The following is a 19,708-nucleotide window of genomic DNA, read 5'->3' on the forward strand; positions in this document are numbered from 1 at the left end:
ACTTCAAATTATATGGGAACACTTTTTCAGTGCTGTGCCCAGTGATCATCAGAACCCAGTGGACTGTTTTTTCTGTAACCATGGTAATGATGCACTATGTCACATGGTAATGGTGTATTATGTTACATAGTAATGGTGCATTATGTCACATGGTAATGATGCACTATGTCACATGGTAATGGTGCAGTCACATATGGTAATGGCGCATTATGTCACATGGTAACGGTGTATTATGTCACATGGTAATGGTGCACTATGTCACATGGTAATGGTGCACTATGTCACATGGTAATGGTGCACTGTGTCACATATGGTAATGATGTACTATGTCACATGGTAATGGTGCACTATGTCACATGGTGATGGTGTACTATGTCACATGGTGATGGTGCACTATGTCACATGGTAATGGTGCACTATGTCACATGGTAATGGTGCACTATGTCACATGGTAATGGTGTACTATGTCACATGGTAATGGTGCACTATGTTACATAGTAATGCATAATGAACTTTAAATTCCGTTCATTTGCCAACATGTGACCAAAAATGATTGTTTTCATGAAATTCAGAGGCCTGAAAAAATACTACTATTCAATCAAATCTTAGGCATTCCTAGTTCATCAAGATTAACTTTGGCTACAAGTGCAAGCACTACCAAAGTTAATCCTGGGGACTATCAATGCCATTAGCAGAGCTCCGAGCAGTTTTGTTCGGAATGGAATTCAATCCGAATTGCTGTCAAACTAAAAGAAAAATGACTGTCATCACGTTTTTCCACCCAAATCGTGTACTGTGATCTATTTCGAGCATATGGACACTAAGAAATACTTACTTTGAAACGATCTTCACTTTGAATTAAAGAAAAAACGACCGACTGTATGACTTGTGTTTAAAACACACGGTGCATTATGGGAGGAAAATGAAACTCTGAACAATCTTGTATGTGGAAAAGGATCGGTGAAGTCATTTCTCATTCCATAATGAATAAAATAAAAACCATAAAACTAAAAATTAATTAAAGTTAATAAAATAACTTAAAAGTAAAAATAAATTAAAGTTAATAAAATAAAATAAAAGAAATGAAATTAAAGTTAATAAAAAAAATAAAATAACATTAATAGAAATGAAATAAAAATTATGATTTACACACACACACACACACACACAGGATTAACTTTGGTAGTGCTTGCACTTGTAGCCAAAGTTAATCTTGATGAACTAAGGCATTCCAAGACATAACTGCAAATCAGATTTAAGTATCCCGATTCAAGCAATAAGGATTAACCATTGATACGGCAAGCTCTATCAATGTTGCATCTAAACTGAATGGTGATAAGTTACAGTGTTGAAATCCAGACTCACAGACTAAGCCCACTATCCAGACATCAGTGAGTACATGATTTACTTAATGTTGGGTATTTTTTTTAGATGCTTACAGAAAGATGACCTGGTGAATATGGCGCTCCACCTCTTAATAAATCTATTGCTGCTGCATCCAGAAGCTATAAAGAAAAAAAGTTAAAGTTAGAGCACATTGATTTAGTAATCATCGGCTGTTGGATGTCAAACATCATTGGCTATTGGATGTCAAACATTTGGTAATTTTGACATTAGTAGCAAGGGATTTTTTATATGCAGCATCCCACAGATAGGACAGCACATACCATGGCAGGAACGAGAAATAGCCCAATGGACCCAACGATTGGGATCGATCCTAAACCGACTGCGCATCAAGCGAGCGCTTTACCACTGGGCTATGTCCCAAAACCCCATTCCCCTATAAAGAAGATCAACAGGAACAAAATATATAATACAATCCGAATTAAAACAAACAAAGAATGTTTTGATCACCTTAAAATCTCTCTTTAAAGTCAGTTACCTTAGTTTCTGGGGTACATACCTTAAAATGTCTTCAGTTTTGCATAACATACACTTGGTGCTACTACAGACACCAGTAGGGCCAGAAACATTGGATTTGAAAAACTGACAATTTTGGCGACAATGTTTTGTTAAAAAGCTGTTCAGTATTAGTCATTAGCATCAATGATTATTAATTACTATATGTCTATCCTTGATTTAAACACCGACTTGAAACATTTTGTGAATTCATTATTATTCTTGTCAATACTTTTAACTTGTTCAATACTCTAAAATCGTCTTCATCCTATCCTGCATTTTTTTCTTACCATTTCCAAAGAAAGTTTGTGGCCCCTCAATGCAGCATAATGCACAGAATTATACCCATCATTGTCTCGGATTCCTGGCTTGGCATCATTTCGCAGTAAGTGTTCAATAACTCTGAAATAAACAAACACATTTAAATCTTTAAATGCTCAAAAGGTACAGTAAAACCCCTATACACCAAATATTCATGGGACCATGTAAATTGTCCAGTGTTCAGAGGTGTCTGGTTTTCAGGGGTTTGCATTGATGCAAATACCTTTGTTGTACTTTGTCATTTAATTCCACTTGCATACTATTTGTACTCTGCCGTACACAAGAGATTTTAAGTTTGCTTAATATATACTTTTGAAACTTTTAATGATTTTAAATTTATCTCGAGTGATAGTTGTGCCAACCGTACGTAGTCACTTGTAATGCTGATAACAATTCTAATGTGTATATTGCATTAGCGGAGTTTGCAATCTGAAAAAATCCCATGGAAGACAGTGAAGTGATAACATACAAAGCGATCTGAACTGCAATAATGATCTAATCATCCGGTTATCAGTTATCAGAGGTGCAATTTACATTAAATAAACGTTTTGAGACTGAATTATTCATCCGGTGTCCAGTTTAGAGGTTTCCAATTTAGAGAGGTAAACTTTTAGTGTTATAAGATATGTAAATTAATCGACAGTGGAATACATCTGGTTTTAAAAGAATTCTGGTTAAGAGAGTGTCCGGTGTTGAGAGGTTTCACTGTAATTAGTGTGTTTATGTTCAGGCTGCTTATCCACAGTAGCTGACTAAGTTTCAATTCAAAATTAAAAGCTAATGAAGAACTTTGTGTAGTTGGAACCAAACGTTTCAGTTGAGTACTTACTTTGCATCGATGTCACTGGCCGCGGCATAGTGCAGTGGCGTGCATCCATGCCTGTCGGTGATGTTGACCACACTGCCAGCCACTAGGAGGATGAGCACACACTGCTGATGGACACTGGCTGCTGCATAGTGTAATGGTGTTCTGCAGTACAACAAATAAAACTAAATAATTCCACTTCAAACAAAATCTGCTTCAGTATTATTCAAAACGTGTTAATTCTGAATATACACCACATACAGACATTCAGTACAACTGTTATATGCTATGACATCATTATGACGCATTTCATAGTCTACGACTGTTTTACAATATTGTCGTGCTAAGATAGCTTCCAAACTAGGCCCTGGAGAACAATTTTTACTGATACTGGATGGAAAGGAAATGTTTTTATTTAACGAGGCACTCAACATATTTTAATTAGGTTATATGGTGCCAGACATATGGTTAAGGACCACACAGATACGGAGAGAGGAAACCCGCTGTCGCCACTTCATGGACTACTCTTTCTGATTAGCAACAAGGGATCATTTATATGCACCATCCCACAGACAGGATAGCACATACCAGTGCCTTTGATTATACCAGTTGTGGTGCACTGGCTGTGAAGAGAAGATACTGGATGGATGCAGGGTTCATATTGGAACAAATTTTGGTTTAGCCAATTTTCAGATATTTAGTTCATTTCCTTGAAAATTATTAAAATGTGGTTAATTTAAAGAATATTTTATTACCCAAATATGTTGTAGTCACAGTGTACAATAATTAACAATTGGCTAATTTGGCAATGGACAGGGTGAACCCTGGGACTGGACAGGACAAGATGGAATAAATGGATGGATGGGATGGGATGGGATAGATGGGATTGATGGGATGGATTGGATGGATGGGATTGATGGGATAGATGAGATTGATAGGATGGATGGGATAGATGGGATGGTGCGGATTGATGGGATGGATTGGATAGATGGGATGGATGGGATGGATGGGATTGATGGGATGGATGGGATAGATGGGATTGATGGGATAGATGGGATGGATTGGATGAACTGATGGATGATGTATCCTAAAACAATTTTGACTACTCTAAAAAGAAAAAAGAAACCTAGCGCACAATATGTTTTATTAGCAAGAACCACAATTCCCAACTGACACATTAGGTAAGCATAATAAAGAAAACCTAATTCTCAAAACAAGCATGCTAACCTTTCTTCCAAATCAAGATGTGCGAGATTACCACCTTCCGTCAGCAAATACTCGATACATTCAACTTTCCTGCAATTAAACAAAAGTTAAAGTTTGTTTTGTTTAACAACACCACTAGAGCACATTGATTTATTAATCATCAGCTATTGGATGTCAAATATTTGGTCATTTTGACATATAGTCTCAGAGGAAACCTGCTACATTTTTCCATTAATAGCAAGGGATCTTTTATATGCACCATCTCATAGACAGGATAGCACATACCACGGCCTTTGATATACCAGTCGTGGTGCACTGGCTGGGAAAAAAAATAGCCCAATGGGTCCACCGACGGGGATCGATCCCAAACTGACCACTCAGTAAGCGAGTGAACAACAATATCCAAAACAGCAAATTTTTAATATTATGCTAAATATTTGCTACTGAATGGAGATGTTATTTGTCACTTAATGTTTTTAGGAATAAGACTAAAATAAAACTAAAGATAACCAGAGTACATAATATAGCCGCTAGGAGTTGGATGGAGAAGCACACACATTAATGAAAGTGTTACGTGTATGACAAGACTATAATTACAAAAGTTTTATGCCCCATGTCCTGACTGCATCATTTGGACAAACCACTGATGACAATGGGCTGCTGGTCAATTTGTATTCTGGTCATTTCATACCATATTCAATTCAAACCTAATTTGGTTGTTTTGTACCATATTCATTTTGTACCATAGTCACTATGTACCATAGTCACTCTGTACCATCATGTAAAGTTAACAGATGGACGTATGAACAAACCACACCATACCACACAGGGCTTTAGATTGCATCAGTCATGGCAATAAACATGTCCAAAATACATATGCCCAAAATAATCAAACCCCCAAAAGTTCAAACATGCTCACCTCAAAATATTTCACCTTAAAACCACTGAAATATTAAGTTTAATTAGAGTAAAATAACTCTACAGCAGCTGTTAATGACAGTACTGAACTAAAACGACCTTCCTACACTCAGAAAAGACAAAAAAATCCTGTTGCGCCCAAATTAGTGAGACCTAAACCCCTACCATAATATGACTCGTCATATAAAAATTAAACTTAAATATCAAAATAAAAATGTTTTCCAAATCTGAAAGCATCTGCTTAAAAGTATGCAAGCTTTACTATTACTTTGAAAATTTTATACAACAAACTGAATAATCATGACAGGTCAACTCGTATCATCTTTGATGCTAAGAACGATACATGGCTTCTTTGATATTTACTATGTGAAGAGCAGGACAGCACATGCCAATGATTTGGAAGCTGGTACCTACCCACTGCAGGCTGCCCCATGTAGACAGGTCCTGCCTGCATCATCTGGAATGTTTATATCAGTGACTGGCATTGCCGCTCTCAACTTCCGCACACAGTCGACAAAGCCATTCAAGGCCGCTACATGAATGGGCAACATGCCACTGCAGCCTCGTCTGAAAGCAAAACAAACATCAAGATTAAACATCTAATACTGGACAACGGTAGAAGAGATCAAAACAAACATCAAGATTAAACATCTAATACTGGACAATGGGAGAAGAGATCAGAACAAACATCCAGATTAAACATCTAATACTGGACAACGGGAGAAGAGATCAGAACAAACATCCAGATTAAACATCTAATACTGGACAATGGAGAAGAGATCAAAACAAACATCAAGATTAAACATCTAATACTGGACAACGGGAGAAGAGATCACAACAAACATCCAGATTAAACATCTAATACTGGACAACGGGAGAAGAGATCAAAACAAACATCAAGATTAAACATCTAATACTGGACAACGGGAGAAGAGATCACAACAAACATCCAGATTAAACATCTAATACTGGACAACGGGAGAAGAGATCAAAACAAACATCAAGATTAAACATCTAATACTGGACAACGGGAGAAGAGATCACAACAAACATCAAGATTAAACATCTAATACTGGACAACGGGAGAAGAGATCAAAACAAACATCAAGATTAAACATCTAATACTGGACAACGGGAGAAGAGATCAAAACAAACATCAAGATTAAACATCTAATACTGGACAACGGGAGAAGAGAAGGATGAGCTACTCTCCAGCCCAACATGTTTTGTATAAAATTGCAATTGTTTCCTGTTTTCGTAGTTTGTCGTTCTTTGTAGTCTCAATTCAGATTAACATAATTTATATTGTATCATATGCAGAAGTTTTACAATGTACATTTGTGGAATCAGTGTATATTTGTAATATTGTATCAGTTATACTGTGCATTCTGCAGTGAAATAAAATGTTATGCATCACACAAAAAAAGAAGATTAATTATAAATGTAGCATAAAACAAAGGCAGTGCTCAGAAACTTTAGCATGGAGGAAAATGGAAGACCAAACTTTACCAGTTAGTTTTTAAAAAATCCAATATATATTTAGTAAGAATTGTTACGATGATGGTCAATCAATTGAGGACATGAACGTTCTGACTAATGCTGGCACAATACATGTATCTCACCCAATGTCACACAAACTGACACACTGTATACCACATGCAGTGCATGCACTCATTTATCTTTCCTGCTGTTTTGCACATGGTACTGTTTAGAAATAATAATAGAACACTGTTCGAGACCAATCAATATAAACTCCTCTTTAGTTTTTTAGTTTTGCATGAGAAATACGTTGGAATTTTAAGCTGAAAAAGTGGTATTTTCACTTGACAACAATGGCAGAATGTTGTGGTCATTTTCAGGAACTGATAGCTAGTAATGACAACTAATTTGATAATAAATTTGACAGTTTTTCCAATAACAAAAATCACAAATAAAAAAATAATTCTGGTAAGAAAAACAGTTATTGGGACTAATGGCCATAAACACTGGACATCTAGCCACAATTGTGCCTAAGTAAATGCAACTTTATTGATTTTTGGCCTAATTTTAAGCAACATTAACTGATCTAAAATATCATAAAAATTAGAAAACTCATGAAAATAATACTTACCGATTCACATATGAACATTATATTAATTTATGTATTTATAAATATTTTAAGTAAAAATATGTGAGTAAAAGTTATAAATTTGTACCCTTCAACATGTTTTTTGTCAAAATTGAATCTAGCAGCCAGAAGGTTAATACCCATACCTCATGGCATCTGCTCCGTTATCTAGAAGCGTGCTAATAAGTAGCTCATGGCCATGTCGAGCGGCTATGTGAAGTGCGGTGTTGCCAGCTTTATCACAGGCATTCACTTCAGCACCTGATAACACAAACAGACAGAACGTCAGTGGTGTCATAAAATATATATATATATACTGACAAACAGATAGAAAATTACAAATTTATGAAGGATTTTTTACGAAACTAATAGTTTACTGTATAACTAGTATCTATTATACATGTATGTAATAACTCATTAAATGTTGGGTTCTTTGCTGTTGTTTAAGGAAAGGGGTAGGGTTGAAATTAATAATACATATTAGATTTTTGCGCAAAGAATATTAAATCTATTCTGATCTACCCGGTACATGTATTGGCTTTTGGGGAAAACATTGAGGTATAGAGAAAATATATGTACGATAAATTTAACATACATATTAACATTGTCATGGTAGCTTGTAGAAGACATCATTAACTTAACAATACAAAATACTGACAGCAACTAGTTACAGCTTTTAGGTGCCGTTTAACAATTACTTCAAGTAAAATTAGACCTTTTCACATAACCCCATGTAATGTTTTGTTACACTAAGACTACTTGCCCCTCTAAATTACATAATGCTTATCAATATTACATAATGCTTATCAATACCCCCTCCCTGCTTTCTTTCTCATCATCACATACAAGTAATGTTTTGTTTTGGTAATAAATACTAGACAGAAAATCATCTGTTAAAAAACTAAATATCAATGACTGGCTGCATTTTACTTAAGTTCATAAATAACAAGAGTACCAGTGGTACATGATATGCCCATCTGAAGCTTGATGGAAAAGCACACAAATTATTTCATAAAAAAGATATGGCCAACAAGGATTTCCTTTAAAAATAATATGCAGTAATGCATGAAAAGTAGGTCAGTGACACAACAAATCACCAATGCATTACTTGCATACTATGTTCGATAATGCTACAGTATATGAACTGTTAACATAGATATGGCTAGGACAAGGATTTCTTTTAATGATCAAGTTATGACACACCAAATTTAACCATCCCAAGTTTCACCAGCATGCAACGTCCGTCCGATGATCCTATATGAATTGATAAGAAATCTATACAATGTTTGGCCAGAACAAGGATTTCGTTTAATGTGCAGTAATACATGTATGTGAAAAGAAGGTCGCAGTGACCTACACATGTAGTTATGGTACACAACACACTGACTGTCATCACAAATTGTACTTGCATGATCCTATATGAATTGATAAGTAAATATGCCTCAGAAACAAAATGTTTATGGACAGATAGATATGGACACTGTCATATCACAATACAATCTGTCAAAAGACAGGCGTATAAAAATGAAACTGTTTTGAAAATGTTATGTAACTCAAAACACCCTAACCCGTAACATTTTGTAATGTTATCCAATGATACCCCTCCCTCCCCCCGAGCATAATTGTTTAACGGCCCTTACACGCTAATGCCAATTGACTAAGACAGACAAAATAGACAATCAACCTACAATCTGTTTTAAAGATAAAATGCATTCTCATCCAATTTGTAATTTTATATGTTTTGCCACCTTTGATGTCACTGATAGCAGTGTTACCTACAAGTACATGTAATTAATGCACCAGGCATCAGTAGCCCTGGTACTTCATAGCACAATAATGAAAGGGTTGCACCTTTAAGATTTTGATTTATGTGTGGTATAAATGACATTACATTAATTTATTTATGGTATTAATGATTCTAAATTAACTGTCAAAAATAACTGCTATTACCGTAAACAAAACTACCTAAAACTTATACCAATAAAACAAAAAAGAGAAAGAAAGATATGCACAGTGTAACCTCTCTAAACTGGACACCCATGGGACAAAGTAAAAGTCCAGTTTAGAGAGGTTCTTTTCTGTACCGATATTTAAAAAGGGACTGAAAAACATACAATTTTGAGGCAATTCCAGTTTACTGAGTGACAGGTTAGACGGGTTTCACCGTATTTTCTGTCTTTATTTTGTTCATACATGTACATGTGATAAAATAAAACTAAACAATTGTTTATACATGTACATGCGATAAAATAAAACTAAATGATTAAGTAAAAGTGCAAAATTAAAACAAAGCCAGAAAATAAAAAGCATTGCTGGAATATACATGTACTTATTATATGACCTGTAAGCTAATCTTAAAAATTATATATTAATGTCACAAAAACACAACATGCATAAGAGAGCATGCATTTAAATTAAAACCTGTAAAAAAAAATACATCTACTACTGTCTAAATAATGCAACTACGCACAAGTAAAATACTAAACTTGTTTTGATTTAAAGTAACACCTCGACATACTGTGATTCATTCATAAAATTTTCAGGTTTGTATAATATATATAAAAAAGAAGTATCAACTGTTTTAACTGTACATGTAGTTAATACTGGTAGTTATTTTAATAAATTATTTACAGAAGAAACGCTGCTGTCAGTTGTTTATTACTGGTATATTAGGCTAAATATGAATGCAATTCATTTACTAGATTCAATAGCTTAACAGTTCGCAACATTTGGACAGGAGTTAAAACATTAATTTTATATATCATGAAATTACAGAAAACATTAACCTGATGATCTTGATATTGACATTGCCAATAAAGATTTGGAAAAAAATACAAAACAATAAAACAACCTCATGATCTAATTCAAAATAGTTAACATTTTAGGAGGTTACGTGGAGAATGATTTAATTTCCTGGCAGCAATAAGGTGTACAGGTCATTATGTCTTGTAAATGCCTATATTTGTTCCATACCATTGAACAAAAACTAATAATAGGACATGTCATAACATACATGATTGATTAAAAAAGCATCACAATACCCTACAATACTGATAATATTTATTCTCTCCATGTCCAGACGGCTGTGCCCCTATCACACAATGACTGGTAATCTTATTTACCAAACACACACCTGCCAATCACAAATAACACGTGAAAGCAACTGAAAGAACAAACCAATTCACAGACTGGTATGCTTGTTCTTCAGTACCGGCCTTGGTGGTGTCATGGTTAAACCATCGGACATAAGGCTGGTAGGTACTGGGTTCGCACCCAGAGAGAGTTTTAACAACTCAATGAGTAGGTGTAAGACCATTACACCCTCTTCTCTTTCACTAACCACTAACAACTAACCCACGGTCTTGGACAGATGGCCCAAATAGCCACAGTGTGTGCCCAGTACAGCGTGCTTGAACCTTAATTGGATATACACATGAAAATAAGTTGAAATGAATTAATGAATGAATGTTCTTCAGTTCTAAGACCTCAAGTGATGTGTTAAGTATTACTTAGCTACCTGCTCACAAGAGGGCAGATTTAGTGGAATGAAGCAAAATGGCTGCATCCATTACATACAATAACCATCATCATTTAACTATTCTATTAAATTAATATATACCAAATATGGTTCTTCATATTAAGCAATAATACAGATTAAATCTTGCAGAATATGCATAACAGCCTCAAAGACTTGCCTGACTGTCCCTTTAAATATTTTATAAGTAAGCTGTACAGGTACCATAAACTATAAAAGATTAAGTTTTCTAAGCAATATTAAATCAGATTAATTAAGTTAACTTCACTGACTTGGCTATCTAGTGTCTGACAAGTACACTAATATAGCTGACAAGAACACTAAGATAGCTGACAAGTACACTAAGATAGCTGACAAGTACACTAAGATAGCTGACAAGTACACTAAGATAGCTGACAACCTCACCATGCTCTAAGAGAGTCTGAGCCCGAGTAAATCTACCATGCAGGGCTGTCAAGTGTAACGGCGTACGACCATCCTCGCTCTGAAATTGAGACAAAAACTGCATGCAGCACACATTAATTCTGGGGTGCAGAAATGAAAAATGTCTTACCAGTCCGCCGGACCAGTATCAACTAAAATGTACTATTCCGCCAGAATTTCAACTAATCCATCAACCAATAGGCACAAAACTGCTGTACTACAAACTTCACTCAAAGAGCATCCAGTTAAATCAAAACATGTTGAGTCTGCTTTTTTATTACAATTGTTGTTCACTTTATAGTGATACTAATTTAAATTGGGTGAAACAAGAGAAATAAAATATAATTTAAAGAGAAAACAAAAGCAACAAAGCATACAGAAAAAAAAAATTAAACTGGAAATAACTACATTTATTTGGCTGAGGATTCAAGTGACTGAAACTGAATTCCATCCAGCACTGTTGCTGCTGATCATACTGTCGATGCCCACTTATAATACTACATGTATGTCAGTGTAATAAAGACATCAATTTCACACTTGGCCATGTTAGTTCCACAAAAGTTACTAGGGAACACAAGTCTGAACATTTGTCTAAGGGACACAAGTCTGAACATTTGCCAAGGGGACACAAGTCTGAACATTTGTCTCGGGGACACAAGTCTGAACATTTGCCAAGGGGACACAAGTCTGAACATTTGCCAAGGGGACACAAGTCTGAACATTTGTCTCGGGGACACAAGTCTGAACATTTGTCTCGGGGACACAAGTCTGAACATTTGCCAAGGGGACACAAGTCTGAACATTTGTCTCGGGGACACAAGTCTGAACATTTGCCAAGGGGACACAAGTCTGAACATTTGCCAAGGGGACACAAGTCTGAACATTTGCCAAGGGGACACAAGTCTGAACATTTGCCAAGGGGACACAAGTCTGAACATTTGTCTAAGGGACACAAGTCTGAACATTTGCCAAGGGGACACAAGTCTGAACATTTGTCTCGGGGACACAAGTCTGAACATTTGCCTAGGATACCCAATACTCTTATGCAGCACTAGCTCAAACCCTAACAATATGGCATGGTCTTTTAAATATGACTGAAATGGGATCTCATTAGTCCACTACACTTGCCTTCCATTATAAATCTGAGATGTATATTAGTGTAAATGATGTGTATTTCAGAAGCTATGCTATACACAAGTATGTGTAGAAACCTTCACATAAATATTGTGTTTTCTGTATAATCATTAACAATGCTCAGATGAGAGAAAAGCCTTGGCTGTACAAGTATAAATTAATTATACTTATATGTTTTTCATTTAGCACACTAATTAAACTTACAAAATATTATTTCAACAATTTAAACTTAGACATGCAAAGCTGGCTGGAGCAGTTAGAAAAGTAATATATTTCATGCAATTATCTTTTGACAATAGTTACTTACATATAACAGTAGTCCATGTATTTGAAGATATTAAATTATATATGCATGCCACTAGCCGTAAAACAAAATTGCAGGTTTTTATTATTTTAATACACTATGTCTGAAATGTTTTCCTGGGCAACTTTCTCACTGGATCAGTGTATTATTTTGGCAAACATCACAAGCTGCTAAGAAAATGCATTCAGCCATTACTTTCTACAAAACAAGCAAACATGCAAATGTCCACCTACAGTGTTTAACTGTTCCTTCGGTATTCATATTCATAACAGAACCATCCTGGGGCCAAGGAAACAAACACATTTTTTAAATTCATTCTGTACGAACAATAGAGCAAAAACCACAAAAACAAAGTGAACAAACTTAAAAAAGCAAGCCTTACTCTTCTGTATCATTACATGTCTAAATCACATATGAAATATGTTAGCTACATACAGGTATGACATTTTTAATTTTTGAAAAATGTTTAGAGTTTTGTTCCAAAAAGTGTTTCTATCCAACTTACACTCATAACAAAACCTCTAGGATTGGATTAAAGCGAACCATTTAAAAAAAAAAAAAACCCAGCAGCATTGTCAAAGCTAAAAATAAAGCTACCAATATTTCTGTTTAGTTTTCAATATGAACATCACAATTAAAAAAAAAAAAGAAAGTTGTATCTTTGAAACTAAATTAATTGTAAGTATTTTCATTGCTGGGTGTTTATGTCATCCATTATTTGGTATTACATCTTGTTAAAATGGTGTACAAATGGTGTACAAAGTGAGTCAAATATTATTTTTAAAAAGTTATCACATTTTATCTTTCAAAAGTCAAAGAGTTCAAATTTTATAATGTTTGTGCCATGGTCAGTACATCAATTTTCACTATAAAACACTGATGACATACACTGTACGATTCTCCATCAAACTACCTAGAAAACAAGGTCCAAACAAGAAAGTTCACCGAATAGATAAATGGAAAGCTGAAACCATCATTCAGTAATATTATGTCATTCAATACATATCATATAGGTTCAGCCCTCTATGTTACCACCAATTTGGTTGCATATGCGACTATGTTTTTTGTCTGGCCTGTTGATCGATCCAAAGTTGATATAAACAGATCAGCAAGGATCACACTAGGGGACGATTCTGGCGAAATTGTCTCTATACCACTGCTAAACATGGCCATTTGTTTACACACACACACACACACAGAGACAACACACACAGATACAGAGACAACACACACAGATACAGAGACAACACACACAGATACAGAGACAACACACACAGATACAGACACATGCACACACACACACACACCAACACATGCACATACACACAAAGTGACACTCTCTGAATACTGCTGTGCCATATACAAACTTTAAGGTAGATAAAGTTTCACTTAGCTTTTGGAGTCACTTTTGTTTTTACTTACAATGTTGAGTCTTTGGCTATTTTAATAATATTTGACCTGTGGGCATAAAATTTTCACCAACGGTGGCAAATATTCATAGAATAATGGGTGTGAAATATCAAAGTTACATGCCCCATATCTTTTATACAATTTCATATTCAGTAGGGTTATTGGGGGGTTTTCTTTGGGGAGGCCAACAAGTCAAATAACATGGCTCCTAAATAAAAAATTTGCACCTAAAAAATAGAAGTAGGCACCGTCTGGCTCCTACACAGAAATGTTAACATAGAGGGCTGAGGTTACTTTAACCTTCTGACTAGTGCAGACGAGACATCTCGCCCAATGTCATGCAAGCCGACACACTGTATACCGCATACAGTACATGGACTCACACATATTTCCTGCTGTTTTACACATGGCACTGACTGGAAATAATAATAGAACAATACTGATCAAGACTAATCATGATAATGGCCACTTCAGTTTTTTGGGGGGTTTTCATGAGAAATACCAGGAAATTTTGAGTTGAAAAAGTGGGGGTTTTCGGTAAGTGTTTTTGCTTGACAACAATGGTGGAATGTAGGGTCATTTTCAGGAATTGATAGTTAATAGTTATTAATTTGATAATAACTTTGACCATTTTACCAAAAACAAAATATTGGGACATGAATCATAGTTCTTTTCCAAAAAACATTCTGGTCAGTGAAACACAGTTATTGGGAATAATGGACATAAATCCTGGACATCTGGCCATAAATGTTTGTAAGTAAACACAACTTTATTTATTTTTGGCCTAATTTTAATCAACATTAACTGATCTAAAACATAAAAATTAGAAAAACCCATGAAAATAATACTCACCGATTCACATATGAACATTATGTTATGTATTCTAAAAACTTTAAGTGTAAATATGTCAGTAAAAACAATAAATTTGTACCCTCTCAAATATGTTTTTGTCAAAAATTAATCCAGTAGTCAGAAGGTTAATATACTGAACAAAAAAAGAAACTTCCAATTTGTACATATAGTATTTGTTGTGTTAAAGAATTCATTGTGTAATGAAATTATATAGGTAGTATTAGCCTTGAGCAGTATTATCAGGATTCATGAATTTTATCGATTATTTTTGCACTGTTAATCGTCGACAACGTGAAATTCAATTTGCACATGCATGCATGGTTCGACATGTCCCGTGTAGTATTCGGTCAATTTGTTTTACTTGTCTTACTGACATTGTTGTCAAGTGAACGAAAATGCTTCAAAATTTGTAAAAAAATTAAAGTTTTTTACATTGTAGCATTTTTAGTATGCCAAGAATACCCAATAATTTACGCGAACGGGCGATTGGCATACTTGATGCTGGCATGTCGACAGAAGACGTTGCAAGGCATGTTGGGAGTTCTAGTCGAGCGATACGAAATCTTCGCGTAAGATTTCGAACGACAGGAAGCACCAACGACTTGCCAGCTCGTGGACGTCCGCTTATTACAACACATGGTCAAGACTGCTATATAATGAACACGCATTTGCGCAATCGATTCCAAACTGCCACTGCCACTGCTGCTAACACACCTGGGCTTCACAATAACCGAATCAGTGGGCAAACTGTTCGTAATCGTCTGCGGGAGAACGGTTTACATGCACGACGTCCTTACGTCGGATGCGTTTTAACGCAAAGTCATCGTCTAAATCGTCTTAACTGGGCACGTGTACACACTCGTTGGATACGGCGATGCTGGAATACCGTTCTTTTTTCGGATGAATCCCGATTTTCTTTACAACGTGGTGATGGCGGGGTGCGCGTCTACTGTTGGAGAAATGAACGCTATGCTGACTGTTGTGTTCTTGAACGAGATCGTTTCGGGGGTGGGGGTTCTGTCATGGTCTGGGCAGCCATTGCCCAAGGTTATCGTTCACCACTAGTCGTCATTGATGGCAATTTAAATGCTCAACGTTACCGCGATGACATTCTCGCTCATCACGTCATTCCTCTGTTCCATAACAACGCCAACATCTCGATTTTTCAGCATGATAATGCCACCTCTCATACAGCTAGAGACACTGTAAATTTTCTTAGGACAAATAACATTGATTTCATTGAAGACTGGCCCACTAAAAGTCCTGATCTCAACCCCATCGAGCATGCCTGGGATAGTCTGGACAGACGATTGAGGCGTCGTCCCAACCCACCCGCCAACGTCAACGAACTTCGTCAAGCGCTCATTCAGGAATGGAACAATATTCCACAGGCAGAAATTAACACTTTAGTCAATTCTATGTGCCTGCGATGCACTGCAGTGGTCAATTCAAAGGTGGTCATACCAGTTATTAAGTGGGTGTTTTTATTTTTAACCCCTACCACACTTGGTCAAAATTTCTCCCAGTTTCTGTTAACCTATGGCCATGATTTTTGCACCAAACGATGCATCATGGAACACTCTTTAAACACATATATAACAATTATTCCCCCGGTTTGTTTTCATCAAGTTATGTTCAAGCAAAGTTAGCGGAAGTTTCTTATTTTGTTCAGTATATATAATCATGTAACTGTCAAATTAAGGCATTCTGTTCTTGACCTGTTCATTATGATAGGATAATAATGAACTCAATGTTTTCAATCATAAATTACCCCACAAAAAGCCTTATTTTAAAGACACAAACAAACAAGCTTTTCCAGAAATCTTACTTGTGCTCTTGGGTTGGCTCCCCCTGACATCAATATCTCGAGGCAAATTCCACCATGAGTTGAGGCTGCTGCATAGTGAAGTGGAGTCTATATTAAAACAAATATTAATGTTATGCAGTGAAGACAAGGACAGCAACATTTAGATGGACATTAAAAACAGACTAAAAGAAAAAAGGTTGTTTTCCTAGTGAAAATAAAACAGATCTCAAGAAGAGAAAAGGAAATCTTTGTCAAACAAACCCGAATATCAATATTATTAATACAGAAAGTAAAAAACGAAGTTGATGGACACTGTTGAAAGTTTTTAAAAAAATCCTCCAACTAAAATAAAGTTTGTTTTGTTTAACGATACCACTAGATTGATTTCTTAATCATCAGCAACTGGATGTCAAACATTTGGTAATTCTGACATATAGCCTTAGAGAGGAAATCTGCTACATTTTTTCATTAGTAGCAAGGGATCTTTTATATGCACCATCCCACAGACAGGAGAACACATACTACAGCCTTTGATATACCAGTTGTAGCGCACTGGCTGGAATGAGAAATAGCCCAATGGGCCCACTGACAGTGATCGATGCTAGACCAACCGCTTTACCACTGGGCTACATCCTGCCCTTATCTCCAACAAAGGCTTGAACTGAACAACAAATACATCAGAGGATATTCTATTACTCAGCAAGGAAATAGTTTAGCACTATACCGTGTGTGTGTGTACATACAAAGTCAAAGTAATATTGGACTCAACTTCTCAATGTGTTGCATTATAGTGAAAAATAAATCCAGTCTTGGTTCATAATCTTTAATTTGCATGAAATCAAAACATTTGCTCTTAATGGCACCAAATGGGTGGGGGTTGGCAACCTTCATGAAATCATACTGTCCAGACCCAAAGACTTGCTGAACAAAACACACTATTCAGTCTTTGGAGCCATTGAACAAAATCATGTAATGCACAAATGTCATAGCAGATCTAACAAGAGCACCAAATACATGATATGCCTGTCAGGAGTTTGAAGAAACACACAAATTATTGAATTAAATTAGATATAGATTGGACAAAACTTCAGAGTGTTTTCTCTTTTAAGACTACTTAATCTTACCTCATACAATGGCATATTCCCCTAGGGATAGTAGTCTGGTCTGACTACCATTTATAATGATGTAAGCATGACTGACTGACTGACTGACTGAATCTTTTACGATACCCTAGCACAAAAATACACATCGGCTATTGGGTGTCAAACAAGGGTAAAATGTAAATGTAACTACATGAATGGGATTATTTCCATTGAAAATAAAAATTATTAGATACGATGTAATGAAGTCATGATTTTTTTTCTCTTTATCATTCTAAGAATGTTTCAAGTGTGCCACTTGAGACGAAGACATTGTGTTCCACTGCCATCTCTTACCATTCCTTTCTGATTGACAGCATTCACAGAAGCACCGTACTTGAGCAACCTGGCCACCACAACATCCTGCCCATTCAGACACGACACGTGTAGACACGTATTACCAAAGATATTTACAGCATCGACCTCCCCTCCCAGCTCCAACAGCAGATTGACAACACTGATCTGTCCAGAGGCGCCTGCTGCATGAAGCGGTGTGTACATCTGTAGTCAAATAACAGAATCATTAGATCAACACTAAAGACATCTTACTTGCAGTGTTCTCCAACCCCAGTAAGCGGCTTGTACACCCGCCAAGATGAGAATTTGCGCCGCCAAGCTGGCGATTTTCGCAGACGGGTCCGCCAAGCTGATAAAAAAATGCTGCCAAGTCGAAAATCAATCCGCTATGACGAAAAAAACTTCCGTCAGTTCTATTCACCTATCACTATATTTAGCCTGTACTTGGACTTGTAGTATATAATACTAATATTCTAATTCAACACATTTGTAAGAACGAATCTGATTGGATCCCTGCTAAAGATTTCAGGTGGTAAAATCACCGATATACCGGTCGCAAATTTTCTGGCAGAAATACGTCATAGGTTAAGCGAGGAACAGGGTTGTTTTGTAATGACGTCATAAAGACAATTTCTGTAGCGTTCATATTACGTACAGAAGTCGTTAAATACTGAGAAGTTTTTATGTCAGAAATTAACATATTATTCTTTATTAGTCGTTATCTAATCATGAGAGCAGATTAAATATGTAAAATTACACATCTATGTTCGAGCCACTAACTGTCCGACCACCCATCGTCTGTTAATGGGCTACCTAATGACGTCACCAGCTGGTGACGTTTATAGGCATATTCTTACTACAAGTGTGACAATTTCCTATTTAAAATCAACCAGCAAACAGTTTAATTAGAATAGGGATAACCGTACTGTGTTTTCCGATTTGCTAACGCGTCGCCAATAAAACTAAATTTGCGACAGTAAAACCACCGATATACGTCCGCAAATCGGAAAACACAGTAGGGTTATCCCCTAAATAACGTTAGAAAATTTATTGCATGAAGTTAGACATTAAAGGACCTATTGAAAAAACCAAAGGACCTACTGAGGAAAGCTTGGGCTTCATGTTTGAATGCTTGTAGTGTACTGTTTGTACTGCGATTAGCGTCGTGCACCCTCCTCTAATTACTCCAAGGCCTATATGATCCCTGGTTTGTTTCGTCAGCATGCAGTTTACCGCGATATGACGTCACGACCACTCCCTATAAAATCCTGCACAGGCTAGCGCATTGCGTCCTTATCGTTTATACCAACGTAATATTTAATCATGGCAGGGAAGAAAGATTTGCCCGCTTTCGGATTTATCCGTAGGCCTACATGTACCAATGATAAGGCTTCAAGGCCCCTCCCTAATACCGGCACTAAATGACCTTCGTCGAAGACCCCACAGTCCGCAAACATCGGACAACATTTTCAGATGGCTACAGTAAGAAGTACCCCTGGATAGATTATAAAGGCTGTGATGAAGGTATGTAGCCTAGGCCCTATTTAAAAT

At 36.2% G+C, this 19,708-nt stretch overlaps 1 protein-coding gene across 1 annotated transcript in view; it reads right to left on the reverse strand.

Moving 5' to 3' along the window:
* LOC121380940 (serine/threonine-protein phosphatase 6 regulatory ankyrin repeat subunit A-like) overlaps nt 1–19,708 on the reverse strand; it is a 58,725-nt gene that overhangs the window by 27,101 nt on the left and 11,916 nt on the right. The window contains exons 6-14 of the mRNA XM_041509982.1: nt 18,158–18,361; nt 16,743–16,829; nt 11,197–11,275; nt 7,403–7,517; nt 5,564–5,716; nt 4,253–4,321; nt 3,050–3,190; nt 2,190–2,301; nt 1,440–1,505 (exon numbers count right to left, since the gene is read on the reverse strand). Coding sequence (XP_041365916.1) covers nt 1,440–1,505; nt 2,190–2,301; nt 3,050–3,190; nt 4,253–4,321; nt 5,564–5,716; nt 7,403–7,517; nt 11,197–11,275; nt 16,743–16,829; nt 18,158–18,361 — 1,026 coding nt within the window. The remainder of the gene's footprint in view (nt 1–1,439; nt 1,506–2,189; nt 2,302–3,049; nt 3,191–4,252; nt 4,322–5,563; nt 5,717–7,402; nt 7,518–11,196; nt 11,276–16,742; nt 16,830–18,157; nt 18,362–19,708) is intronic.

The sequence above is a fragment of the Gigantopelta aegis genome, chromosome 9, assembly GCF_016097555.1.
Source record: "Gigantopelta aegis isolate Gae_Host chromosome 9, Gae_host_genome, whole genome shotgun sequence".
Taxonomy (NCBI): Eukaryota; Metazoa; Mollusca; class Gastropoda; order Neomphalida; family Peltospiridae; genus Gigantopelta; species Gigantopelta aegis.